The 27,335-nt window shown below is 47.3% G+C and overlaps 1 protein-coding gene across 29 annotated transcripts; it reads right to left on the reverse strand.

Moving 5' to 3' along the window:
- Tpm1 (tropomyosin 1) lies at positions 1 to 26,305 on the reverse strand. Of its 29 annotated transcripts, none has more exons than XM_076925407.1 (10): positions 26,057 to 26,291; positions 25,167 to 25,292; positions 24,839 to 24,964; positions 13,390 to 13,523; positions 11,242 to 11,359; positions 10,225 to 10,295; positions 9,388 to 9,463; positions 8,892 to 8,954; positions 8,544 to 8,613; positions 1 to 904 (listed from the first exon to the last, which is right to left on the reverse strand). In XM_076925407.1, exons 1-10 carry the CDS (start codon positions 26,168 to 26,170, stop codon positions 822 to 824), a joined length of 981 nt encoding a protein of 326 aa, XP_076781522.1. In that variant the 5' UTR covers positions 26,171 to 26,291; the 3' UTR covers positions 1 to 821. The 29 variants fall into 29 exon arrangements, with proteins under 29 accessions (XP_076781522.1, XP_076781509.1, XP_076781504.1 ...); XM_076925387.1 differs by lacking the exons at positions 1 to 904; positions 24,839 to 24,964 and adding exons at positions 5,447 to 5,642; positions 7,142 to 7,220; XM_076925390.1 differs by lacking the exons at positions 1 to 904; positions 9,388 to 9,463; positions 25,167 to 25,292 and adding exons at positions 5,447 to 5,642; positions 7,142 to 7,220; positions 9,899 to 9,974 and having other exon boundaries at positions 26,057 to 26,289.
- Between the last annotated feature and the right edge of the window lie 1,030 nt (positions 26,306 to 27,335).

The raw sequence follows: 27,335 nt of genomic DNA on the forward strand, positions 1-27,335 counted from the left end.
TGTAGAAAATGACCTAAATGTGCATTTTTTTATTTCATATCATTATACAATGTTTACATAGTTATAACTCTTAAGAAAATGCCTTTTCTTTACCTATGACATATGTAGTGCCTGCATCTTTTACCCTGACATGGAGAACTGGGAAGGGGGGCAATCCGCATTGATCGAGCTCTCTGATGAGTTGGAAGGGGCCGTCAGCTGGGACGGAATGGGGATCTTACAGGATCAGCGTGGCTTTCCAACCCTTGGCTTCAAGGAACACGGGCATATGAGACCCATATTCTTCTCTTGCAGTACAACTCAAGACAAAATAAATTAGTGTTGGACAGAAGTCTGAATTGTATAATATTGAACAAAAGACCCCAGGGGTCCTTTTGTGTACATTAGCACCAATCTGAACCTGATTGTCTCCAACATCAGTCTTCCTGGTGACCCCACCATTGGCACTCTGGCTAACATCAGTCTTCCTGGTGACCCCACCATTGGCACTCTGGTTGTTAATCTTTCTGTTTTCGTGAGGCTTCCTACACTGGCTAAGCAAACTGCACGCCTAAACTCTATGAAGTGTAGCAATGTCAACCTGGGAAATAGCACATTTAAATAATAAGTGCCCTGACTCGGGCTTGCCTTTCTGTGTGTCTTTCCCCACCCCCTGCCCTAGCCGGCTCTCTGCAAATGTTTCAGTGACAGTGGTAAAAGTATATATAAAAAAACGCATTGAAGGGGTTTCACGGTAAGCATGTGTATAAGACAAAATTAAACAATGGGGCGGGGGGGGGGGGGACGGGAATGAGAGAATGTGGCCGCAGCTAAGGAGGGTTTCACATGTTGTTTAGCTCCAGTAAAGTCTGGTCCAGCATCTGGTGCATACTAAGGTTTTCTTCTTTGGCATGAGCCACTTTCTCTGTGATGGGATTAGAAAATTGAGTCATGAGTAGCCGAGCTTCACACTCGGGAGTGGTTTGTACATTTAGTAAGCAAACATCAGTCACACACAGATGAGTGGCACTACGCATGCTTTGGACACCACTCGCATCTACACAAGGCCCCGGGTGCACCTACACCTGCAACCCACCCTGACATAAAGTGCAGGGTGTGTTTGGTGAAGGCGTACCCACTGCGTGCTACGGGAACAAGGGAGGGTCAAAAAAACCAAATACAGGTACAACAGCATTGTTACACAAACCGAAGACGTTAATACCAGCACAGGATTCTGAGTTACAGGCAGATAAAGATCTGGTAGCTGTGCCGGAACACAGCCTCACAGAAAACAAAGATGGCGTAAGGAAGGTTCTGACCACTTTTTAAATGGTTTATTTCTACTGCTCACAAACGGTTATGTCAACACATCTCATGCACACTTCATTAGGACATTCTCTTAGTATTTTTATGGTATCTCACTTATTAGCAAGACACGTTCATCAGATTCCAACACTATTAAGCTTAACAAAGCCTACCTTTCAACCAGGGACTTCTGGTAGGAGCTCCTGTTTTCAAAAGCTATTTTGCCCAAGAATAGGTACATTGAATCACATTTCAAACACTACACATGTTATAAAGACGTTAGGAATACAAATTTGTAAGAGATATTTAAAGCAGGTCTCATAGCTTAGAGGAAATAGAAATTTTTTTTTCTTTTTCTTTGGGGGTGGAGTCCTCATTATCAATCAATTCAAAGAGGACCTGTTGATGCAGGAAGAGCTGAATTGATTGGTATAAATATTTTCACATATACATAATATGTCATAAAAACTTCACGGCTACTGAGGATTTAACGAAGATATACAGAGGTAAATGCAAGCAAGGCAGGCCTTGCGGCCAATGCCTTCCCTTCCCATTTCTCCAGAAAGGTATCATTTTTTAACCCTGTGAGTCATAGATTTTTCTGAACATGGACTCCATTCCTAGAACTTGGCCCAAGTTTTTAATCCTCATTCAGGGCCAGCTTTAGCTCGTTAGTTAGGCGGCGGTTTTGCTCGAGTTGATGGTAGAGTTGATCTGGACAGGTCAGCAAGGGTTAGCAAAAAAAGAAGAGGCAGAAGGAAAAGGTTAGCTAGAGTCAGTGAGAGACAGTTAACAGACTGGGAACACGATTCTCAGGACAGCAGCGGTGTACCCTGACCCCAGGCCCTGTGCCCTATGCCCCCAAGGGTGCATGGCAAGGCCTGGCAGAATAAAGGAGAGGCCGGATCTTTCCTTGATGTAGGGCAGAGGCAAAGAGGTGAAGGACGCAGGAAGGAACCAACGCTCCTTTGGTACCTCTGTCAAGCCACCCAGTGAACTCAGTTATGTGTAGTTTAGGACAACATATTTGGGGACTGAGGCCAGGCTGGAGGTCAGCCCCAGTCACTCATGCCTTGTTGGAGCTCAGTGGAGATTCTAGGGGAGCCTCCTGACTAGTCCACTTCTGTATGCTCTTCCTGAACCCCATTCTCTCTGCTCAGGGTGCTGCTGAGTGGGTGCTACCGTTTCTGCCCCTCGGACAGGCTTTGGAAAACTCTCCATCTCCCTCCCCCAACACCCCATCCCCTACACCAAGGCACCTACAAAAGCTGAACTCTCTCCCGACTTCGATAGTGTCACCCACAGCAGACAAGCATTTATCTCCGCTCCACACTGATTCAGAGCTTATCTGTGTGCTTCAAGAGGATGACATTCATGCAGGGCAAACGTAAAGTAAATAAAACTGGGCCAGGAAGATGACTCAGCGGGCAGAGGTGCCTGTCGCAGAGCATGATGCAAGAGTTTGATCTCCAGGATCTACATGGTGGAAGGCAAACGCCGACTCCTACAAGTTAGCTTCTGACTTCAAATTGTGGTCTGTGAACACCCTAACCCCTAAAAACCAAACAGACTCTCTCAAACCTCCGTACTTGCCTAGTGCAATACAAACTTTATGTACTGCCTCGGGACCCATTTGGGTGGCAAAACAGTCCACCACGGGACTCTGCCTGTGTCTGATGACCAGGGACACCTGGTGACAGGTACACACTAGGGATACTGGCATGTGTGACTGCTTTGAATGACGGTGACTCCACGGACCTGGACATTCTACGGGATGGTCTTGGAGAGCTAACTATCCTACTGCCTACTGGTCGACCCCAGCACTCGTGCAGGAAAATGGAGTGAATCCATCAACTTCTTCCCATAGAAGATAAGGGAAGCTGCTGTGGGCCTTGTATTTGCTACGTATAACAAAGAACTATGTCCAACCCATGCCTTTTCCTCTTATTTAAATTTTATGAATATTCAAAACTTTAGTCAGCTCTCATCCCCTCCAGGCAGTGCCCAGTGAAACTTTCTGTTCTCTGTTGGCTCAAAACACACGATATCTACCAGGGTATACTCATCTCGCTTCTCTGTTCCCACACATGGCCAGCTTAGGGAGGACAAAGAGCACGCCCAGCTCAGCTCCTCTCATACCCTGCTACCTTCCAGTGCCTCCCACAACCTTAAGAGGTTGCAAAATAGAAACCCCATTACTACACTCACAGTATCATGATGGGAAACTACCACCATGACAGCCAACAAGACACCCCATTCGCAGAACCCAAATGTTTAGCCATTCGAATAGAAGAACACTGGAGAATCCAGGAGTTCAGCTTACACCCCAGCGTTCCCCATCTCAGCCTACTTTGGGCCTGTTCCTTCTAGCTGCAGGGGAGCTGGTGGACTGGGGTGACCTGAGGGCACCCTCCTGCTCTGCACAGATCTCAGGCGTCTTGAGGCCTCTGGTCTCAGAGCTGGTAGTGCTGTCCGTTTGGGCCAACTGAGGCTCTGGGAAGAGTTGCTGACACAGGCTGGCCTTTGTTCAACCGGAAGCCTGTTAAGCAGATCCCTGATAAACTCAACTTGCTGTCTAAAGTCTTTGGGTGCTTGGGCTCTGCTTTTATGATCCACCCAGGTTCCATTTCTCCTGCAGTGAACACTCATAGAAAGTGTGAGCAATCTCTGGGAGAACCAGGGAATTTGTACCCCAAGATGCATGAGACGGCTCGGCAGAACCCCAAGAGTCTCCTTTCCATTGTGGCAGACTACTCAGAAAGAGCATTGCTGTTAGTCTGAATTTTAAAAAAGAACCAGGTTCCTAAATCATGGTGAGAAACAGACCCAAGGAGCATCAGGGAAAGGAAAAACACAGAAAACTGTAGAAGCCTTTGCAACCTTCAGTAGAGACACTGCCTGGATCCTAAAATTAGACTCATCATACCACTAACTAAAATATTTTAACTCAGACCTCCCCCTCTTCATTTTTTTTAATCTCTCTGCTCTGAAGACTTCAGAGTAAATGACTATTTTCAGAGTTTGCTTAAATTTACTTGAGGAGAGTGGTGTGGCAGCCCTATTAGGCTAACAAGCAGCATACACGAGACAGATGAGGGTTACTCATGCTTAAAACCCTGGAGAACAGAGCTAGGCTGACGTAAGAACCAAGAAGCCAGAGTCCACATTGTTTCAAAGTCCGAGTTATGAAATAAAAGCTATGGAATTGCTGTTTGGGCCTGAAATCAAGCATTGTTCCTTGGTGGGTGCCACTGAGTCATCTTCGGATGCAGCATAAACAGGGGGACCCATCTTATAGAAGCACATCATCGGCAGGATGCAGGATGTGCTTAAGAACATTGAAACCAGGGCTGCAGAGGTGGCTCAGAGGTTAAGAGCACCGACTGCTCTTCCCAAGGTCCTGAGTTCAATTCCCAGCAACCACATGGTGGCTCACAACCATCTGTAATGGGATCTGATGTCTTTTTCTGGTGTGTCTGAAGACAGCGACAGCGTACTCATATACATAAAATATATAAACCTTAAAAAACCATTGAAACAAAATACAATTCAAATACAGTAATACTTAGAATCCCTATGATGTCATTTTTGTGTTCAAGATGGTGTCTGTGTAACGAATATACTTAAAGGAAAATAAAAGTTTCAACTAATTTCTGTGCCAAAAAGGGTAGAACCATAACTTACAATGCTACAATGCCAGTTCCTCACAGTATGCGACCACGCTCGCTGCATGGAGTACATTACAGGACGGCTTACATAGACTTCCATGACCTAGCCGGGCAGAGCCATCTCAGTAGGACACAGAGAGGGACCATGGCCCAAACTACATGACTGGCAGTGTTTGAAAACATCGCTCAAAACAGGATTTGACCCCCACTATCTGCTCTTGCGGAAGTTCTGAACCTGAACTGCATGTCAGAAACCATCCCACTTCCCAAAGCCTGACCCTCACTCCAGCACCCGGAAACCACAGCTCAGAGAGGCACAGGGGTGGACAGCATACGAAAAAGCTGTACGTGGAACTACTACTTTAAAAATTCCTGATGGTATATAACGTTAAAAAAAAAAAAAGTACCCTTAATGCACGAAGCAGAACTGTAGTTTTATTGAGCGCAGAGACGGAAAGTCAAGAAGTAAGGAGTAAAAGAATGGCAGACAGGAATAGCGTACAGTGTTTATTTTACACTGGGTGGATTGCTTCTGTACAATAGAAGGCACGGTCTGTGCCTGGCCCTGAGGTGGGTGGGCACTAAAAAGAAACCTGGGTCAGCTGGAGAGCAGACAGCTGCAGAGCTCAGAGAGGTGGGGCATCCAGCTTGAGGGAGGAGTCTTGGGAGGAGTGAAGCAAAGAAATTTATCTGCATGAAATAAAAGGTAAAAGAGACAAGGTGGGGCCATGGAAAAGGAAAAAAAGGAAGAAAAGCAAACATGATAGCAGTAGTTGACATGCAAGCAGGTATGAAGCCATGTTAAACCCGCTGCCAGCCGCACCTGGGGGAGGCCTGCCTCAGCGATGACTGCCTGGACCCCAGGCTGCCAAGGGCCAGGCCTGAGGAAGAGCCATAAACATGACTTCAAAACAAAGTTTAAGCTAAATCCTCCTTTTGGGGGCATCCATCACTCTCAAAAGAGTTCTCCCTGTGGAGGGTGCCATTTTGTTGATCTGGAGAACTGTGACTTTCGATAAGCTGATTCCACTCTTCCTTTCTCAATGGTGGAGAAGAGGCCTACTCTTGTTTCTATGGTGACAGCCAGGTCTCTACAGGATGTTTTGGAACCTCCAGGGCAGCAGGCACAGGTAGCAATCCTGAAGTTACTGTTTCTGACTGGTTAAAGGAATGCTATTCCCAGCTTTGATGGAACCGGGCAGGGTTAGAATGGAGAAGAAACACTCCAGGGGTTAGATTCCCAAGTGGCACAAATACAGTTAGTAATATGTAAATTAGCTCTGTATGTGTGAGGAGCCCCAAACAGCTATTACTGCCTCATAAAAGTAAGATATTGACCACTAACTTCCAAATTCATATTGTATAAATGTTTTATTTCTTGCTTCTCTGTCATAGGTTGTGGAGAGTATTTACTGTGGGGTATTTTATTTTCATTCTATATAAACACATCAAATAGAAGATTTGATTCCTCAGGAGACCATTCATTTTTGCTCTGGAATTCAATTCAATTCTTTTGTTTCTTTTTTTAAAGACAGGTTCTTACTATATAACCCTGGCCTGTTTGTAACTTGCTAGAGACCAGTCTGGCCTCAAACTCAGAGATATACCTGCCTCTGTTTTCCACATGGTGGGACAAAAGGAATGTACCCCCATGCCCAGCCCTGCTCTGGAATTCATAACAAGGGAAGGGGATATTTTTTACTGGGTCATTGCCCATCTCCTTTTCCTTAGATTCAATAATCTGATACTTTAAACTTGCAGTTTTAACTAAAAACGACCCTATTGTACCTCACAGAATCCCAGGAAACAACCTGGTATTTCTTCCTAACTTCCCGCACCACTGTATCATGGCTTCCTAGTTTTACTTGAGTCTGGTTTAAGGTTTTAAAAGGAGATCCTTAGGGTCCATTCGGAGTCCAGGTCACCTCTCAGGAGAAACAAGCTAGATCTGTGTTTATGAACTAAAAGGGTACTGAAATGGTTTGTATGGATTGAATCCACTTGGCCTTTGTTAGTACATTGTAAAAAAGATGAGCTATCCTAGGTTATGCAAGAGAGCCAACAAAAGGTGCAGAAATGGAGACGACGGACGGACGGACGGACGGACGGACGGAGAGAGGAGCCATGGTGAGGTCATCACACAAGCATGAGGGTGAGGGTGCAAGCAGGCAGGGTGCATGAACATTTACATGGAAGTCATATCGTTGAGAGCGTGGTCCAGCTCCTCACTGATGGCCTTGTACTTCAGTTTCTGAGCATACAGCTCGTCTATGAGCAGGAAGTGGAAGGCAGAGATGCAAGGACATGGAGAATGGTCAAGAGATGGAAGGTGAGCAAGGGTGGCATGGGCGCCATCCCCACACGGCAAGGAAAGGGCAGTGCATGAAGGGGTTGGTGCCGCAGCAGATGGCCAATGCAGGAGGCGTGTGATTTGTTTTTAAAGAAATTGAAACAAAAAAACAAAGAGAACAAAAACCCATTAGAAAATAAAATAAGAAAGACTCAATATGAAAAACATAACACCAAGGGTGGGTGATCCCAACGAGCTGCTAAATCCCAGACGCCCACAGAAGACTGTCTCTCCTGATGGGGAATGGAACAGCTTTCTTTGTACAAAGCTGTCAATCAATTACACTGGGGTTGTCAGCCACTGGCAGCTATAAGCTATGGGGAGAAATAGCCAAAGGCGGCAAGTTCAGTTTGCTCTGACGGTCTGCAATGCTACCTTCAAACCACTCACTTCCTTCCCAAGCCAGAGAAGCAGGATATTGACTTCTTGGTGGCATTTAACCTATTCCCATGGTCCATCCCTTCAAGCCACCTGTTGCTAGTATCAGAGGCTTGAAAAGCAAAGGCAGCCACCGTTTGGGACTATCACTGTGGCTTGTCTGCGGCTTAGTTTTTTTTAATGGTGTTGGGTTTGTGTTTTGCCACTTACTGCAAGCTCGCACCCACATACCGCAAGCTCGCACCCACACACTGCTCTCTCCTCTCACACGTCTTGCTTTTGTTGCTATTTATTTTCTCCAGCCCCTTCTGCCGGTGATGTATGGTGTGTGTGTGTTTTGTTGTTGATGTTGTTTTATGTTTTTTTTTTTTTTTTTTAAGAAATGCTTAAGTGTATTCTTGACACTCAGTGTCCTACAGATGTCTACCCTCTACCCTTTCAAAATATAGAATATTTTGACAACGAATGACTTAAATCAAGCCCTTCTTCTGGGGTCACACTTGGAAGATGGGCTGCGTCTAAAACAAATCCACGCTGTTCTGCCAATTAGGAGATATTGCCAGAGATACAGAAAACCAGAGTCATATTCATCTATAATTACTTCACTCAGGGAAAAGCAGCCCAGACCCACTTCTGAAGTGCAAGAAATTAGATGGATGCTGTCTGGCAGCTAAGTTACTCCAAGAACTGAGGACTCGGGTCCAAGAGTTTCAGCATACAGATGAGAGCCCTAGAGGACAGTCAGACAGGAAGTGTGACAACAGATAGGCATGTCCCGGTGGAAGCCCACGGATTGGATGACTGTTTTATCAATAGAGTTGCAGTTAACCATAGGCCTGAATTTAAAATATTAAAGATCTTACCTTCTAAGTCGTCAATGCTTTTCTCCAATTTGGTTACTGATCTCTCTGCAAACTCAGCCCGAGTCTCAGCCTGTAATGATTTAATTCATTTGAGTCAAGGTCCCGGAAATCCCATCCAGTAGCTACAGATAGAGGGAAAACCAGGACACAACTCAAATGTATACATCCTGGGAGATGTCTGGTTCAGTTCCTACTGTGATCGACGGCAGCTAACTCACTCCACGAGTGCCAAGAATACGTCTTGGACCATGCACCTCCAAATGACATCGCTTTGACCCATTCCACAGACTCTTAATCACAACCCAGCCAGTTTCCCCCCAGGCTCTCTCTCTCTTTCTCTCACATTACCTCCTTCAGCTTGTCAGAGAGAACCTTGATCTCCTCTTCGTACTTGTCTTCCTTCTGGGAGTACTGTAATTAGAAGGAGCAGTCCAGATGTCAGGCTGCAGCCCTCACACTCACGCCTTCTCACACAAGGAACGTGCCAGCCCAACCAGCAGATGTTGGGATCTCCCAGCAGGTAACATAACCTCGGGTATCACATGGCACACTACAATACACTCTCTGCTTTCTTGCCTATTGCTTTACATGGGATAAGAATGAGATAACTTATCCACTTGGCACTTTGTTTAAATTAAATTGGTGATTTACCCAACATAAGATACATTCTCTGCTTAACTTTTTTTTTTTTTTAAACAAATCCTACTATCCAATAACCATTAGAAAATTGTCTCAAGGTGTTGTCTCTTACTAAAATTCCTCCTGTGCCGTTACTGTCACCACTGGGGCCTCTTTTGAGCAGTTCTTAAAAAGATGTCTTTCCCACTCCAGGCTCCTGGCCTACCTTCTCAGCCTGAGCCTCCAGTGACTTCAAGTTGTTCGTCACCGTTTTCAATTCTTCTTCAAGCTCGGCACATTTGCTAATGTTTTCGATCAGAAGCAGAAAGGGTGGGAGAAGCCCAAGGGACGAGAAGAGAAAAAAAGGAGAGGGATGGGAAAACATGAAAACCGAGTCCTAGAGCTGGAGGGCCGCCTTAAAGTAGCCAAACCACCAGGGAGGAAGAGCTTGGTTTTGCCATAGGGTCTGCCTTCCATTAGTGGAGAGGCAGGGAGATCAAATCCAGCATCTCCTAGGTGTGGTGATTTGGCTTCTTATTGGCCACCCCTCGGAGTATTTATGAAGGGAAAAACAAAGAGCATCAAGGACCAAGAGAAAGCACTTGAAGCAAGATATAAGTAGCAGAGGGTGTAGTGAAGGCACAGTCATTACACCAAACCTCGACCAGTAGGCATTGGAAGCTCAAAGCTGTCTGGGATGCAGTTAAACCTAAGAACTATACGTGAGCCATCAGTACCTTATCCTCTGCAGCCATTAATGCTTTCAAGGTCTGATCCATTATTCTTAATTGTTCTTCCAGCTGTCGAACTTGGCTGTTAGTGGACACAGGAAATGCACAAGGCCATTCACAAAATCAGTGCAGGTAAGGCATGCAGTGCCACACGCATTCACAGACACCCCACGTGGCTCCTCCGTGTTCCACGCTCACGGCTCATCCACATCACATTGAGCGCACAAGGAGCCTAGAGCTGAGGTGGGTAAATATGCAGCTGCCAGAAGGTCATGCTGTTTAGTCAGCTGCTCTGCAGCACCCCCACGTGTGACAGCAACGGGCCCTCTTACCCTTCCGAGAGCTCGGCCCGCTCCTCTGCACGTTCCAGATCGCTCTCGATGATCACCAGTTTACGGGCGACCTGAGGCAGGGCAAACACAGCAGACACGCTATGGGCTTGGCACACTTCGTGTAGGGGGTATATAATTTATAGAAATTATATGCATCGGTCCTAGGGATTCTTGTCTGAAAATGGAATTCTCCTCTTTCCCTAGAGTAAAGAAGACAGGCGGTGCGGTTCTCACTCGGCACACCGGAAGAGAGACCACGGCCCTTCTTACGGAGACCAGAATGGTTAGCTCTTCCCAGGTGGAGTCCAGATAATTACAAAGCACACAGGCCAGTTCTCGGAATGAGAGAAATATAAAATCTGCAGTCTTAAAAATAGCAGGCTGACAAGACATGAGAAGGCATTTTAGACTGAAAGGAAGGGGCTGCCGAGAGAACTCCACAAATAAACCCAAGGCCTGCACCATGCAGAGATCCACACCACAGAAGGCAGGAGCCAGTGCAATGCCTGCAAGGTCACACCTACAGTCACATACGCAGCCCCAGAGGAGAAGTTCCCCCAAGGCAGCTCAGTTCCACTGTGCAGTGTCAGCCAGCCATGAGGAAATACAGAAAAAACAAAATGCCAAAAGAACCAACTGGAACTTACAGTCATTTTTGGCTTTTATCAGGTTGTTTTCATGTGGACAACACCAGCGACCCCTTTACTGCAGAGCTGGTGCTTACAGAATTCCTACCATCTTGGAGAAGCCTCTCTGAATCTCCCAAGGGACTGTATGGTCCATGTTCTCTACAATGTCTGGACTGAAACATCTATACCACCACAACAGGACAGCTTTCTTTCCTAAAGGCCCACCTCTCCTGGCTACAGATGTTTTTATCCCAGCCTTTAGGGTGTGGGGGAGTACTGATCTGTCCTCCCAGTGCAGATGACTGTTATACCCGAGGACACAGAGAGCATCCCACTCTCCCACAGTCATAGCTGGGGTTTGGTCAGGCTCTGGGCCCCAGAAACAGACCTCTTCATACTTCCGGTCAGCATCTTCAGCAATGTGCTTGGCCTCTTTCAGCTGGATCTCCTGAATCTCCATCTTTTCTTCATCTTTTTGGGCTCGGCTTTCAATGACTTTCATGCCTCTGGAAAGATACAGAAGCAGGAAGATCCGAGATGGAGAGAAGACTGCTGCCGTGGGATATGAGGCCCCATGCACATGGCCGACCAAGAGAGAGAGCAGACAGCCATTTATTTTCCAAAGACGGAGCAAGATTTTCTGGAGAAGACACACATCTCTCTCTGTTCGCTGTTAATGAGATCTTGGGGTATGGTGAAACTTCCAGGTCACCTAATCTTAAGTGGAAGATGCTACATCAGGATGCCATTTGAATCTAGGAGGCACCGAAATAAGGACGCTAACATGCTTTATTGGTTAAATGCAGAGATTCTGCACCTTCTCCTTTTTCCTAATGGAAACTGTAGATTGAAATGCATGAAGAGCTGGGTGTGGTGGCACACGCCTTTAATCCCAGCACTTAGGAGGCAGAGGCAGGCAGATCTCTGAGTTCAAGGCCAGCCTGGTTTACATAGAGTTCCAGGACAGCCAGGGCTACACAGAGAAACCCTGACTAGCAGGTGAATGAAAGAAAGGAAGGAAGGGAGGAAGGAAGGAAGGAAGGAAGGGAGGAAGGAAGGAAGGAAGGAAGGGAGGGAGAGACGAAGGAAGGGGGGAGGAAGGGAGGGAGAAAGGTAAAGAGAAAGGGATAAACAGGTGTTGGAGGACCATGCTATGGCATGGTGCTACAGTTCAGAAATGTTAACTGATCTAGAGTTTACAGATTTATGGCAAAGGCAAACCATAAATGGGTTTCACTTAGCAAACTTTAAGTAAGCAGTCTTGGTAAAAGATTATTTTTTAAAAGACATAGATTTTTATTTGGGGTCTGTGTTTGCCTGCAAGTATGTATATGCACCATGTGCCTGCAGTACCCTTAGATGACTGAAGAGGGCTCTATAACAAATAAGTCCTATGTTCCTTCTCCCCTAGTCTTGTGCTGCCAGGTTGCCTTTAAAAGTTCAGTAGCAGGAAGAAGTCATTTACAAGACTGCTGCTAGGTGACATACTAAGACACGATTAGTCACCTTAAAGAAGCCCTGAGCTCTTGGCAAGTAAAGGAGAACTAAGTGGTAGTAAATATGAAGCTGACAACTTTAGCTAACAAGCTTCCTCAGCCCTAAAGTCTGCAGCGACTCCTTGTACCTGGTACCAAGGAGCAGAGGTTCACTTCAAAGTAGTGGTGGAGAAACGGACCTTCGCCTGCCCAGTTTCTAGCAGGAATAAGGCATGCCTACACTCTTCTGGGTTTACTCTGCTGTGCCATAACTCACCCAACAGAATGCTCTAGTCTCATGATGTCACACTTTGTGGCTTGCACAGCAAAGTATAGAGAAAAAAAAAAAAAAAAAAAAAAAACCTTGCAGAATGAGTGAGGTTAGTTGTGCGTTCTGATAGTTAAAATGGATCGTTGGCAGGATCCAGAGTCACCAGTAAATAGACCTCCCGGCATGCCAGCGAGGGATCTTCTAGGCTGGGCTAGTGAGGGTGGGGAAACCTGCTCTAACTGTAGGCAGTTCCACTCCACAGGTTAGAGTCCCTGACTAAACAAAAGGGAGAAAGCTAGCCAAGCACTAGCTACCCCTTGCCAGACTGTGGACCCAATGTGACCAGCTGCCTCATGTTTCTGTCACACCAGGATGGGCTGTATCCCCAAATCTAAAGCATATCACTTACGTGTTTTATCTATGTCTTTTCTTCTACCTATTTGACTAGCATGGTTCTTTCCCCTAGGTCTGAGACATCTTGGTAAATATATTATTTTATCTTTTTATGTGTCTATATGTCTATGCATCATTGCATGCATGCCTGGTGCCCAGTGAGACCAGAAGAGGGCATCAGACACCCTGGAACTGGAGTAATGGACAGTTGTGAGCTACCATGCGGGGGGGGGGGGGGGGGGGGGGGGGGAGGGGGAAGGGGGGCTGGGACTCAGACCAGGGTCCTTAGAAGAGCAGTCAGTACTAAGTGATAAGCCGTCTCTCCAACTCCCTTGGTGTGCGTATGTATGTGTCCTGTGCATGTGCATACCACAGGAGCAAGATGGTGTAGTCTTACCTCTCGCTCTCATCTGCAGCCTTCTCAGCCTCCTCCAGCTTCTGCAGAGCTGTGGCCAGACGCTCCTGAGCCCGATCCAACTCCTCCTCAACCAGCTGGATGCGTCTGTTCAGAGAAGCTACGTCAGCTTCAGCCTAGGCAGAGAATGAAAGACACTTCAGAGCTGGGGAGAAGAAAGTGAGGGTGGTACCTTCAGACACTGGCCAGGACTGAAGTGCTGGTTCCAGACAGGAAGTCTGGGCCCTGGTGTGAACTACTTCCAGTTATGACAAGCCCTGACTAACTCAAGTGCTCACACAGGAGCATCATGCTTGGAAGTACAAGGTAGAAACAATACTCAGCAGACGGCCGGGCCATCCTCGACATGCTCACACAGCCCCCTCAGCTGCTGGTTGAAGGGGAGCGTCCTCACAGCTCCCTGACACTGGAGGTGTGGGTAGAGACATCAGGGCTTGTCCTGGCTCAGCCACAGAGTCACCAGCAGGATGATCAGAAGTTGGAATGCAGAGTTTCATCATGCTGTCCTTTCTTTGAGTTATTTTCTCAAAGGAGCCTTATAATGAAACTGAATGTTTTAAAAATCCAGTGGTTTGAAAAACATATACCAGAAAAACAAAACAAAACTCCAACAACAACAAAAAAACTCAAAAAACAAAACAAAACAAACAAACAAAAAAACCAAAAAAACAAAAAAACCAAACCAACCAAACCAAAAATATACTATATGGAGATCTAATACCACCTAGAAACTTCCCCCTTTGCCTTTAAGTAGCCTCTTTAAAATAACTGGCCTCCCTGGAACCAGGCCAAGATAAATTTCCCAAGGGTTTTTGACCTAAGCTTTTTGGAATGTCTTAAAAGTCAAGGTTGCTACAAGAAAAGTTTCACAGGCCTAAGGAGAAAAGCAATGCAGATACTGTTTTTCTTTGGAACTTAGGTTTAAAGGAAAGTATTTCTTTCTTGAGCAGGCCCTGACTGCTTCCTGTTGTAAGTACTCTGAGCCTGAAACTACTTGCCTCATAGGGGCTGATCCCAGACTGCCTAGAAGTGAAGGTGGCCCTTGCTAATTAGGTAGCAATTACTTATTCTCATCCACTCTGAATCTACGGTCATCAAAGCCTGATGAGCCCTTAGGATATTTACGAGTCAATCTTCTAACAATGGCAATGCATGCCACTGGCTTTCTATGTATCTGTTTTCACTGAATTGCATGTTGCTTAAACTCCACGTCATCATCAGCTCTCTACCGAGGCCTGGGCTCCATAAATGTCTATAGAGCTGAGCAACTAAAAAATACCCTAATTAAAACAACAGAACCTTTCAAATCTCAGGCGAGGACTGGAAATGCACATGTAGTTTGAGAAAGCCAGTCAAGGCCTTGAGTCACAGGAAATGAGACCATTCAGTCTCATCTAGATCTTGGCCAGTTTTATCTGGAGATGGGCAATGAACAAGGGCATCTCCAGCCACCATGACTGACTGCAGTGTTTTTTTTAAAAAAAATACATAAACATATTAGACACATTTATCTCGGAGAAAAAACTACAATGTAGTGACTGACTGCCCGCGGCAGGAAGCAGGGCCAGCGGGAAATGAATTGGAGGAGAGAACCAGTCCACAAGGTCAATCATTCTTATCAGAAACCAGCTTGTAACTGGGCCAAGCTGGGAAGGCTGTGAATGACTGAGCTTCTTCTCGAAGGCTGGGGGAGACAGAAATAACCAATTTCTTAATGACAGAGAACTCCCTTTGAAAAACAACCATTCGTTTTAAAAAATGTATATATATTTTTTGTTTTTGTTTTTCGAGACAAGGCTTCTCTGTGTAGCCCTGGCTGTCCTGGGACTCATTTTGTAGACCAGGCTGGCCTCCAACTCAGAAATCCGCCTGCCTCTGCCTCTGCCTCCCAAGTGCTGGGATTAAAGGCGTGCGCCACCACCGCCCGGCTTAAAAACGTATTTCTAATTTTTAGATTTGATGTGTATTAGCATTTTGTCTACATGTATGTGTGTGTGGCACATGTGTGCTTGCAGTGCCCATGGCAGTCAGCCCCAGGTCTAGAACTGGAGTCAGGAGTTACAAATGGTTGTGAGCTGCCATGTGGCTGCTGGGAACAGAACTCAGGTTCTCTTCAAGATTAGCAAGTGCTTTTAACCTTGGGCCATCTCCCCGGCCTCTTTAGTGGGAAATACAATCACATTAACACACATTAACACACATTAAGGCTATGGTTCAGAGTTGGGTTAAATTTCTCCATCTTGTGTTTCATTTCTAGGAAAAATTCTGTTCCTCTTAAAAACAGGGATGTGGGAGAGAAGACAGAAAGCCACCCTGAAAACCAAACTCAAAAATTGATTGGGATTGGTGGTTTCAAACTCCCCCACCCCAACCCAGTTCTTTCTTTTCTGATACCAGAGTGCAAAGTTCTGAGCCACCTCCCAACACCCAGTGCCCCAAACAGTCCAGTCTCTATGGCTAGACTCTGACCAGCATTAGGGTAGTTACTGTAAGAAGATCGACATTAGACAAGTCATCTCATTCATTTTTTTTTTTTTTTAAGGCCAAGAAGTACCTGTATGGATTCCTCTAGAATGCCTAGGCAATGTTCAAAGGTATCCTTTTTTTTTTTTTTTTTAATCATAATGTTATATAATAAAATTATTATCATTTACTGTTAGAGCAAATATCCTTGCTACAGCAGCTGTTGGAAAATCAGAGAAATGTGAGTAGGATTTTTAAAAGACTTCTGTAGCATCAAATTCTAAGTTCCCTACACTAGAGCTGAACTTTGAGGACTCCATTCATTCTATTAAGGACTTTCTCCTTTGGGCCAGTTTTGTCAGAGGGAGGGCTGGTACATACAGCAGCATTACACACAGGAAGCACTTCTGGAAGAGACACTCATCGTCTACAGAATGAAGCCCCATTGTTTGAACTGGCATAGAACATGGGCATCACACAGGTGATGTATGAATCCACTCGAGACGTGTGATAGAAACAGACTACCAGGTCCTGTGCCTAGGGATTGCGATTTGGGCGGTCAGTGAGAAGAGGCAGGGACCACAATATAAACGGCAAGCCTCTTTCCTCTTCCATCACCACCCAAAGAAGCTGACAGTAACTGCAGGAGCTGCCTAGCAAACTCTGTACTAAGAAAGAGGGAAGGACCTCTGACCTAGTGTTAAGGCATTCTGGGAAGCACTCCACCAATGCAAGGCAAGGCAGGACTGAAACCCAAGCCCTTTGTCTTCTTAAATATGAAACTATGGAAGCTCTGGTGGCTCTCACCCCTGGAGGGCTGCTCTCTTAGACACCCGAGTAGAAAGAAGGTTCTCTACCATCCTCAAGTAATTTAAGAGATGATATGGACAGACTCTGGCAAGAAAATCAGCAAGTCATCTCAATCTTTATTTAAAAGACAGTGTCCTCGTGCATAACCACCAGCTCACATAAGGACACTGCTCTTTAACCTTCAAGGACGCAGCTTTGAGGTTAGCACCTGGGATTCACTAAAAGAACACCTTCTTGGGGTGTGTGTGTGGGGGGAACCCTGTATCCTGGCTACATGGGCTCTCTTACACTGGTCTAATAGAAATTCTGAAGGTTTTTCAGAGTAAAAGCCAAGTTTGATTTCATAATTAAAGCCCCATCTCTTTCTTATTCTCCTACCCTCACTTTGAGACTAAGTTGTCTAGACTGGTTGTTTCTGCCTCGGCATTTCAGTTGCAGAGGTTAGTTATGTGCAGGAGCTGCCCTCAGTTATTACGTTCTGTGTCCATAGGCTGAATGAAGCCTGTCACTTTTACCAGCTTTTATTACAGTTTGGGTCCCCCCTCCCGCCCCCTGCCCAGGGTTGAGGCTTTTCTAGATATTTCCTGGGAGTCTCTCTATCACAGCACCCAAGTCTTAAGTACCCATTGCTATCTGTCAGTACAAGCCCACCTTCCTATGCCCGTCCATTACTTAAAAGTAGACAAAAATAACAAGGCATTTGGGGGAGGGCCAAGACCCCAGATGCAAACTATTCCTGGGTGTAAAGCACTCTTAGTAGACTGAGTTAGATTTCCTCTAACCCTTACATCAAAACTGCCAGCCAAACCTTTCCAGAGGAGTTGCTAGTTTCCTTTATTTCAAATGTGCTACTAGATTCCAGCACTCAGTTACTCAGAAAGAGACTGTTAGGGTGACGAGACTATGAGCCCTGCTAAACACCACCCAGTGCTCATACATGTGAGATCCTTACTACTGTACAGACTCCCAGACGCTGTAAGTACCAGCGCCCACCTAGGAAGTCCTATAAGCTCACCATTCCTATCCTCCACCCCACCTCCAAACAAGGAAGTGGCTACCTTCAGGGGAAAAAAAAAACCACGGACTAGTCCCCTACTCAACAAAGTACAATGCAGAAGTTAGGGTGTCCCCACTCCAATGCAGCTAAATGTTGTTCCAAACAAGACTTGAATAAAGCCTAAGGTCTACATGAAATTCACATGTTATAGGCAATACAGAAAGAAAATCCTTTACTCTGAAAACCAATGCTCTAGAATATATTTCCAAAGTCCTGACTGAATCAGAGGAAGGCATGGAACGATCAAAGGTCAGATCTTTTTATTTCGTGTAAACTGTAGTCACACAGAGAGGGTTTCACCCTGCTTGCTGTGTAAGACCAAAGTGACTGAGGGCCAAGCTAAACTTCTGCCCTTATATGGTCAAGAAAGGGGGAAAAAAAAAAGCACCCAAGGACGGCATTAGGGCACTCCCATGGATAGCAGATAAACACGGTCTCCTCTATCTGGGCCAAAGCCTGTAATTTGTGAGGCATGTTTGTGTAGCAAGAGTCAGAACAAGGTACTGAGGTGCCTTTGCTGTGACTGCATGGGAAAGGGGGAACCCAGAGAGAGGCTCCTCAGTCACAGGCACTCTGCAAGTACCAAGGCAAACACAGAGCATGCTCAGTTTCCTCTTCCAGAAGAAGCTGCCAATGCTGAGGAGTTAGGAAAGGGCTAGGGAGTTTTGAATATTGATTATTTCCCATGATTAATAAAGTTAAATCTATCCATTAAGCAGTTCTAGGTCTCCTCACCGGCTAGGTTCTGCCCAGAACGCTGGAAAGAGAATTGCCTTTTTCTCGACATTAAACACGCATCCCACCGCCCCAGCAAAGCCTTAAGTCACAAGACCCGGGGTCAAGCATTACATCAAGCAGAGAGATTTCATTCCAAGATTTTGAAGGGCCCACACACCTTGGGGAAAAAAAGGAGGAAGTAAACGATACCTGCCTTTTCCAAGGTACAGGCCAGTTTAGTAGGGCCATTAAGTCTGCGGGAGTCCTGAGTACTTGAACCTGGGCCAACTCTACAGTGAAATATTTTTATTTTTGCAGTGGCTCATGGCTTTGACCCTAAATCTTAATCTCTGCTGCCAAGAGAAACTGTTACTGCTAGCTTAACTCACAGTCTAAGATAGGTCTAATAACTACCTAAATTACCTCCGTCCACATGTACGTTTCAGTTTTAAAAGCCAGGAGCAACCTGCAGTTTGCAAGTCTCTCACCAGTGTTCTAAGATGCCATGGAGTCCTGACCCATCACCCCGCTAGATGATTCTTGAAAAATGATGTTAAAAATTTTTTAAAAAATATTACACACACACACACGAGTACACTGTAGCTGTCTTCACACACACCAGAAGAGGGCATTGGATGCCCATTACAGATGGTTGTGAGCCACAATGTGGTTGCTGGGAACTGAACTCAGGACCTCTGGAAGAGCAGTTAGTGCTCTTAACCACTGAGATATCTGTCCAGTCCTAAAATTTCTTTAAAAAGAAATTTAAATTGCAAAAAAAAAAAAAAAAAAAAAAAAAAAGACAAAAGGTTTTGAAAGGAATGAACGCTCTGACTGAAGAGAAGTAGCCCGGAAATGCTGTTACAAAAAAAAGACACAAAGTAGCACTCTACCTTCTACCAACAGAGTCTACCAGGACTCCATCAAAATGCCTTTCTCAACCCAGTCATTCAAGCCTGCCCACTTCCCTTCCTCAGACTGAGAAAATAATTGTTGATTAAAAGCACTAAATGGGGAAATTCTACGGGTAATGAAGTGAGTAGGGTCATTTTTAGGAGTTCTTGCCAAGCAATTACAGGAAAGAATGCTAACCAAGGACACTGATAATAACAGGGCAGTTTAAGTAGCACTACCTCCGTGTGCTAAGCCCCACTGTGATCTCTTTACATACTAACTACGTTTTACTCATAGGGACCCAAAGCTCTAACAGTTGTCCCCAGAAAGTGAGACGGGCCAGGATTCAAATCCTGGCAAACTAGGCCCCAGTCTCTGCTTCCTGTTTTTAGCTCCCTGGTTCATAGAGGTTAGCCACGCACGGATCAGAATTAATCTGTCACCAGCCACCTTTTGCTAACTAGTCCTCTCAAGCAAATACTGAAAGTTATCTTTTGTCTATTGGTTTTAAAAATATCTTTATCTGTATTTTTATCTTAAACTTCCTTAGGTGGGCCTTCCTCTTAGGAAGACTCTCTTGGTTCTCAGTATTTTATACAAAACATGTTATAGGGTTTCTGCAAGACACCATGCGACCATTCCACTTAGCCAGAAGGGATGATTCAATTCAGTATAGTCCTGTGCATACTAAACACAGCCGGACACCATATTATTATTTTTTTGTCATAAAATTCCCAAGGTGTTTGAATACCTTGATTTTTAAAACACACACTCAAGACTAACGAGTATCTACTATCCCTTTGAAACCCTGTTTCTGTTTGCTGGATACATTTGCCTTACGAAGAAAGGAAGCCAGGCACTATGTTCAACAAGGAGGAGGGGTAGCTGGCAAAAGGTATACCCAGTAGCCGTTAATATCTGGCCAACTTTTGCCAAAACTCGTTACAAAGGGGTATCTATTGTATAGGAATATCTACTTGGGAGATGGGAGGGCTAAAGAACCTAAGACTATACGGGCTGCAAGCTATGAGAGTCAGCTCTTCCCTCAGTTAACCTCCACGGAGAAACAGCGTCTAGGAAACACAGGATCAACAGAGACAAAAGTCCAGTATCCCAAGGCCCCGAAGTCCCAGTGCTTCTCCCCAGGGACTGGTCTTTAAAAGGAGGACGCCTCCTTCCAACCTCAGTGTGAGTTAATAAATGGCAGTAGCGCAAAGTGCGCATCCCTGGGACCCATTTCATGATCGCCCCAGAACCTTCTCAACAGCACTCTTGCTCCCCCCTACCCCCAGAGTAGCCCGGTGCCAGTTGGCCTAGGTGCGCCAGGTGCGGCGTGGGGGACTCGGGGTGATGGGTGGGTCCCTTACGGTTTCCCGTAGCTTCCGTTCCTGGTCCAGCTCGCGCTGCAGGCTGCCCGCACGCTCCTCCGCGGCATCCGCCTGCTCCTGCAGGCTCCGGATCTTTCTCCGCACCGCCTCCAGCGAGCTGCTACCCGCCATGGCGAGGCGGCGGCTGAGGCTGTGCTCTGCCTCCGCGCTCTGCAGCTGCAACTGCTGCTGCAGCTACCGAGCCCAGGTCCGGTTCGTCCCGCCCAGGCTGGCTTTGCAACTCCGGCGCCCTCTGCGGCTAAGAAGCAGCCCGGAAGTCACAGCCCGGGGGCCGCACCAAGAAAGCTGCGGGCGGGTGCGCGAGCGCGGGGACAGGCGCGGCAGGCAGTCGGGCGGGGCCCGGTGGACCCCGGGAACTGGCTGCCCATGGAGCCACTGCGCGTGCGCGCAGGGATGGCTGGCTCCAGGCTGCTTTGCCTAGAGCGAGGCCACCGCAGGAGGGCGTTTGCATCCATTCCGCTGAGCTTGCGCTACTCCAAGCAGAGGACCTGGATACTAAAGCCTATGGCGACTCCTGTTGGCCATTTGGAGCGAAATGAAATCCCGATTCCCCTGAAGCTGAGTAAGGGTAGGAACCAAGACCTTGAGCGTTCCCTAAACTATTCTAGTCGTAAAGAACGCCATCATTCCTGATGCTAAAGGCATTGACAACTCCTGGCCGCTCGGAGCGCTCTGTAATCCCGATTTCCCAGAGTCTGAACAAGGAACTTGGAGCCTGAAATATGAATATCCTAAAGATCCTTGTAGAGAACCACAGAACGTAAGATCCTGACGAAAAGAACCCCAGCAACCAAACTATCTCACCAAGTGTAAATTACTAGCTGGCAAAATGTAGTGGCTAGGTCTCCTGCTCTAAATGCAGCTTTTTAAGGTCTGAATCTGGCTCTTAAGTCTCTGCTGGCTGTGTGCCTTTGAACAAATGACTTCTCAGGGCTTCATCTCTTAAAAACGAGTATAATAGTACAGGGCTCTTCACAGGGCTGTTGGGAATTATCAGATGATATAAAACATTTAACAATGCCTTACATACTTAAGAACTCAAACTATATAATTAAGCGCACATGCACTACCATAAGCGTTTGTCTGGACCCCATAACGAACTGTGCAACCTCAGGCAATTCAGCCTGTATCTGGAATCTGAGGAACAGGGTCTGCAAGACCACAGAAACCTGTGACAGAACCTCTGGTTACCAGCTGGAAAGTCACATGGACACAATCTGCAAAGAACCAATCTCTGTCATTCCTTCTTGTGCTATGCTTTTAAAAGCCTGTCAAGTCTCTGGGCTTCTTCTCCTGCACCGTTGTCAAAGAGTCAGTCCTACACTTGTTTAAATGTGCGGCGTGGAGAATGGAAACAAAGGTAGAAAAAGAAAACACGCCTTCCTAGCCTGTCTTCCAAAGCTGGAACACCTCTGAGAATTCCTAGTCGCCTCAAGTCCGGTAGGTGGAGCCTCTTGCTTGGTTTCCAAGCAGTCGGTCCGCAAGCGGTGGTGGGTACAGATCCTCCCCAGAGCTTACAGGCCATCTGCCTCCAACCTTGAGAATGCCCAGACAGGGCATCTGCAACCCACCAAGGGCAGCCAGAGAACATACTGGCCACTTGCCAGTGCAGTAAGCAGCCACCCTACTGATTTAATGTCTTCCTTTTCAAACCCCTTAGGAAGTCAGTTTCTGGAGAGATTATTTTCATGCCAGTGTCCTTACGGAAGAGCTATGGGCAGTCCAGCTGCAGGTTAGAATCCCCTGGTTATTTAAGAAACACCGTGGCTGGGTCGCATCCGAAGAAATCCTGGTATGACTCACTCAAGGGAAAACCTGAGTTTAGATAAGCCTCAGTCATTGCTTTAGGAAGAAGACCTAGAGGAAGACTCACATCCTGTAAGTAATCGACTACATCATAGTTATTTGGGGAAAAGAGCCAAGATAATCGAGTCTTAACAGACTCAGCCTCATTTAGGTTTAAAAAACAAAAACAGTAAAAATCCAAAAGAGACTTCTGGGAAAACTAGCTCCCAAGTGACAGGCAGCCCTTTAAACTGTGATGGGGGGTGGGGGTGGGGAACCTGCTTCTGGACTATAGTTTCTAAAAGTCGGTTGATAAAATGGAACAATGTTTTTTAGTAATAATAATCACAAATTGTATTTTTAACACCAGACATTAGAACGTCCCCACTGCAAGGAGGCTGGCCTCTCTCCCACCTCTTTCCTCTAGTGACACCTGTCTTTCCCTCAAGTCTTAGCTATTTCAAGTTCAGTCAGGATCTCTCTAAATATAATAAGTCTTCACAAACTTCCTTCAGCACTTCTCATCTCCAGCAGAACTTACAGTGTTTTACAGAGGAAAATGATCAATACACTAACCAAAAGGAACAGAGAAATACACGCTCACACCATATTTAGAGACAGTTTTCCAGCTCAAAGAAAGAACCCGAACTGGCTCTAAGAACCTCCTTCCCTCCTGGCTCCGCCCCCACAGATGACTTTAAATAGCCTCTTTTCTACTTCTGCCCCACCCCATTCCAGTGCTCACCCCCCCTCAGATTTCTTATTAAAGACATGATTACCACTACATAGTTACAACAATTATTATCTTTCCCCTTAAGAATTATAGTAGCTTTTTTTTTTTTTTTTCTCCTCCTGCTTCCATTGGTACTGGGGCTATTTGCAAATTCTCTGAATTCCTTTCCTTATATGGAATATCTCTCCTTGATCTATCAGCGGCTCTTTTGAAAAACCTAAATAAACGTCCTGCAGGAGAATTTGAGGGTGACTGGGCATCAACCTTATAGCACATACAAATCAGACATCTGACCCACATTACACAAAACAGGCTCAGAGTTGTGAAGCCTTTTTGTTGTTCTTTTTTATAAACTCAGGTAGGTTTTAGCTTGAGTTTTAGCTAAATCAATGCTTCCCCAATCCTCCCTTTCAAGAAAACGTAATTGTCACTGAAATTTTTCTTTCAGTCTGATCCCAGTGTTGGTTGTCTGTCGCACCACTACCAAGAGCACTAGCTAAATCTCGAGCCTTTCATGATACAAAGGCCCGTGCAGATTTCAACATCCTTGGGTAATCTGCATTACACGTTATTCAAAAATAAATAAATAAATAAATAAATAAATAAAAATAAACCGGCCAAAAATTACAAACTGCTGTTGAACTTGGGGGGGTCCAAATTCTGGGTGTAACTTTCTCTGCTGCTCACACATTCTTGGAATTTTTATCAGCTTCCCAAGGAATTCTTTTCTAATTGGGCCTCTAGGCTTAATTGGCTTCTTCAGTGGAATGTGGTGGTGCAAAGTCAGTGCGTTGGAAAACTGACCCCCAGCTTGACTTTCTAGACAGAAGTGGCTAGCTCTGAGGTAGAAAAAGCAGAGCTGGAACTGTGTCTATCATCCCCTGGAAGTATGTCTGTGGTGGTTGTCAGAGGGCTGGCAGGTGGGGGTGGGGCGGGCAGGGGGCAGCCAGCTCGCTACGCCATATAAAGCCCTGAGCTATATATAACTCCCTGCGTACTTTCTGTATCCAGTGCTTCAGACTGCAGACCCAAGCAAGTATCATCTTCCCTGGGCAGGTCTTAAGGCTTGCCTAGTGAGAAAAAGAGCCTCGAATTGTCACTGTAGCCCTCAAGTTTAGCGTCCGAAGTAAAAGGATGAGTCCATGTAAAAGCCGGGCTCTCTGAACCCACACAGACTAGGTCCATTAGCTCTAACCACCGGGGATTGGGAAGTGGCAAACAAGAACGCTAGGTACTCTGTTTTGCACAGACCTTGGTGATGACATACACTTCAGAGGTTTTATACCAGCAGGAGGCGAAGTTTACCTCTATCAGGTCGTGTTCTCCCAGCTTCGTACCCACCCACCTCCATCCAGAGGGGAGGAGGTAAAGAAGAGGAAAAAGAGAAAAGGGGAAAGACGGAATATAAATGAAATGTGTGCAGCAGCAGAGGCGGCAGCCAGTGCTCTGGGCTACAGCCAGGGTGTGTGCAGGTGTCCTGCAGGAGGAGGTTCACCCTCTTCCTTTGCTCTGCAGCCCCTGTGGTGACCCCCAGAGTGTCCACGCGGACAGGAGGTGAGGGAGGCAGTGTGAGCGTGCACTTACATCTGTGGCCTTTTTCTCCGCCAGCTCCAGTTTCTCCTGGGCATCTTTGAGAGCCTCAGAGTATTTGTCCAGTTCATCTTCAGTGCCCTTGAGTTTCTTTTGCAGTGACACCAGCTCATCTTCCAGCTGGGAGTTGGCAGTGGGGTACGGGGGAAGGGGGTGGGGTGCGGCAGGCAGCGTGATCCCGCAAGGTGCAGGTTGAGGGTGCCCAGACCATAAAGAATAGGGACAGCGGGAGAGAGGAGAGAGAGAGGGAAAGACAGGGAGGGAGAGAGAAAGAGAAAGAGTTAGCCATTCGTGTGCAGTGCCACGCCGCGCGCCCGGGTACCTTGGCGGCGGTCTCGTCGGCAGCCAGGAGGCTGTCCTCTGCCTTGTGCAGCTCCTCCAGCACCCGGTCCCGCTCGTCCTCCGACGCCCGCAGCAGCTTCTCTTTCGCTGCGATGTCCTCCTCGAGCTGGGGCAGCGGCGAGCGGGCGCGGGCGGCCGGCATGGACCGGGTGTGAGACACACAACAAACGGGTGCCAGGTTGGCTGGGGCCCTGGGGCTAAGGGGATCGCTGTTTTGGGGCTCAAGGGACCCTAGGTAATCTCTCTCCCTGAGCTGGACCCACTCGGTGACTCATCTCGCACCCCCACCCCGGGACCACATGCTCTGGCAGAAGACAGCAAGCTCAGGTCCCCACTTTGAGGGATTGAAGAAACACGCCCTTGTTTGGCTAGCTTTCTATCTGTGTCTCCCATTCTGTGCCATCTTTGTTCTTAGGAAATAATTCAGTGACTCCCTCCTCTTCCCTTCAAAGTCTTCATCCCTTCTTAAGGGCTCTTTCTACCCAACCAAAAAGTCCAAAGAACTTCGGACACTTTAGGACTTGAGCCTTGCCCCGATCCCTCGCCCTTCCCTCCAGGCAACCCGGGAACTTGTATCCTTTCTCCCTTTCTCTTTTAAAACTGGCTCCCAATCCTAAGAGTCAAGAGCCTCTCTAGGGAGCTCAGTGGACCTCGCGGACCGCGGGAGCCAAAGAAGGGCCACAAGCGTCCTCAGGCGAGACAGAAAAGTTAGAATCAGTCTAACTCTCGCTCTTCTCCTTTTCCTTTTTAAACACGCGCCCCTGGACATCCTGGGCTGGGAATGGGCTGGGGAAAGGGAGCCAGTTCGGGTCCCGGGGCTGAGCGACGGACGCTGAACTGGGGCAGTGGGGGTTGGGGATAGGCGCAGACCTGCTTGCTCCGGTCTTCCGCGGCCTTCTTGTCGGCCTCCGCCTGCTCTGCTCGATCCAAGGCGTTCTCTTTGTCGAGCTTCAGCATCTGCATCTTCTTCTTGATGGCGTCCATGGTGGCGGTGGCGAGGGGCCCTTAGGCAGCGGAGCGAGAGAAGACGCGAGCGCGGTGGGGTGGCAGAACCGGAGTGCGAGCGCGGAGCTGCCTGCTGCTCCCTGATATGTACTTTCCCAGGGGGGCGACCGCATTCCTTAGGACAGCCAATACTTTTTTGGAAAAGCTTGTTCCTCCTTCCCCCTTTCCCAGTCTCCTGCCTCCGCCCCCATGCCCCCTCCTCGCTCCTCCCGCGGGGGCTGCACGCCCATTCGCTGCCGCCTGCCGGCCTCCCAGTTGACGGTGGATATGACTATATATGGGGACCCGAGCCTCCGAGGCCGCGGCCGGGCGAGGCCGTCCTATTTCTAAACCTGCACGCCTGGGAAAGAGCGCCGGGACCTCGCTGGAGTGAAGCCCGGCACTGGGCGAGAGTCTCTAGCCACCTCCCAGAGCCATCGCCTGGCCGGCAGGGTCCCCAGAAAAGCCTGCCCGGAGTCCCCGGGAATCCCGGGAACAGGGCAGGTGGTGTGTGTGTGCACGGTCTCACTTGGCCCCCAGATCCTGGGGTGCTCACTGTAGGGTCCGGGGGCTGCCTGCCAAGGCCAACTGCACCTCGCGTCTGGGCCTGGGAGCGCTCAGTACTCAGCTGCGTCCTTCTGGCAGCTCTCAGCCCACCCACCAGTTGTAGTCCTGGGCTCTCACGGTCTGGGAATTTCAACCAGAGCGGAGAAATAGAGGTGGAGGAAGGTGTGGGGGGTCATTCCTGAGACCCCGTTTCTCTGCCCCTAATGGTGGACACAATGATACATACAGGAAGGCTCCAGTCATTTCACCAAACCGGGAGTGGGTCGTAAACCCAAATGTGCCTGTGATGTGCTTTGGAAAGGGCAGGGGGAGTGTGTCAGTGTGTAGAGGTTTATGTCCCCCCAACCCCCGTGGGAGTCAGTGGTGTGTGTGTGTGTGTGTGTTGACTTTAGACTCAGTTAAAATGGGGTCTGGTCTTTAGTCATCGGCAGCTGTGAAGCTGTGATTAGTAACAGCGTCAATGCTGTAGCTTCCTCCATTTATCTTATTTATTTTATTTGAAGGTTTTTCTATAGTTGTTTACTTATTGGGGGCGGGGTCATGGCGGTGCACTCACGTCGTGGTGGGCTGTGGAGGTTAGACAGCAACTCTTTAAGAA

Source organism: Arvicanthis niloticus, chromosome 26 (genome assembly GCF_011762505.2).
Source record: "Arvicanthis niloticus isolate mArvNil1 chromosome 26, mArvNil1.pat.X, whole genome shotgun sequence".
NCBI classification, from domain to species: Eukaryota; Metazoa; Chordata; class Mammalia; order Rodentia; family Muridae; genus Arvicanthis; species Arvicanthis niloticus.

Bases quoted from the DNA above. Each gene is read 5' to 3' on its own strand.
- Tpm1 (XM_076925407.1), bottom strand. From the start codon at position 26,170: ATGGACGCCATCAAGAAGAAGATGCAGATGCTGAAGCTCGACAAAGAG. The intron at 10,296-11,241 runs GTCTGTTTCTGG...GCCCTGCCTCAG, and splicing joins CTGACCGGAAGTATGAAGAG to GTCGCCCGTAAACTGGTGAT. The intron at 9,464-10,224 runs GTAAGAGGGCCC...CGAAAACATTAG, and splicing joins CGGGCCGAGCTCTCGGAAGG to CAAATGTGCCGAGCTTGAAG.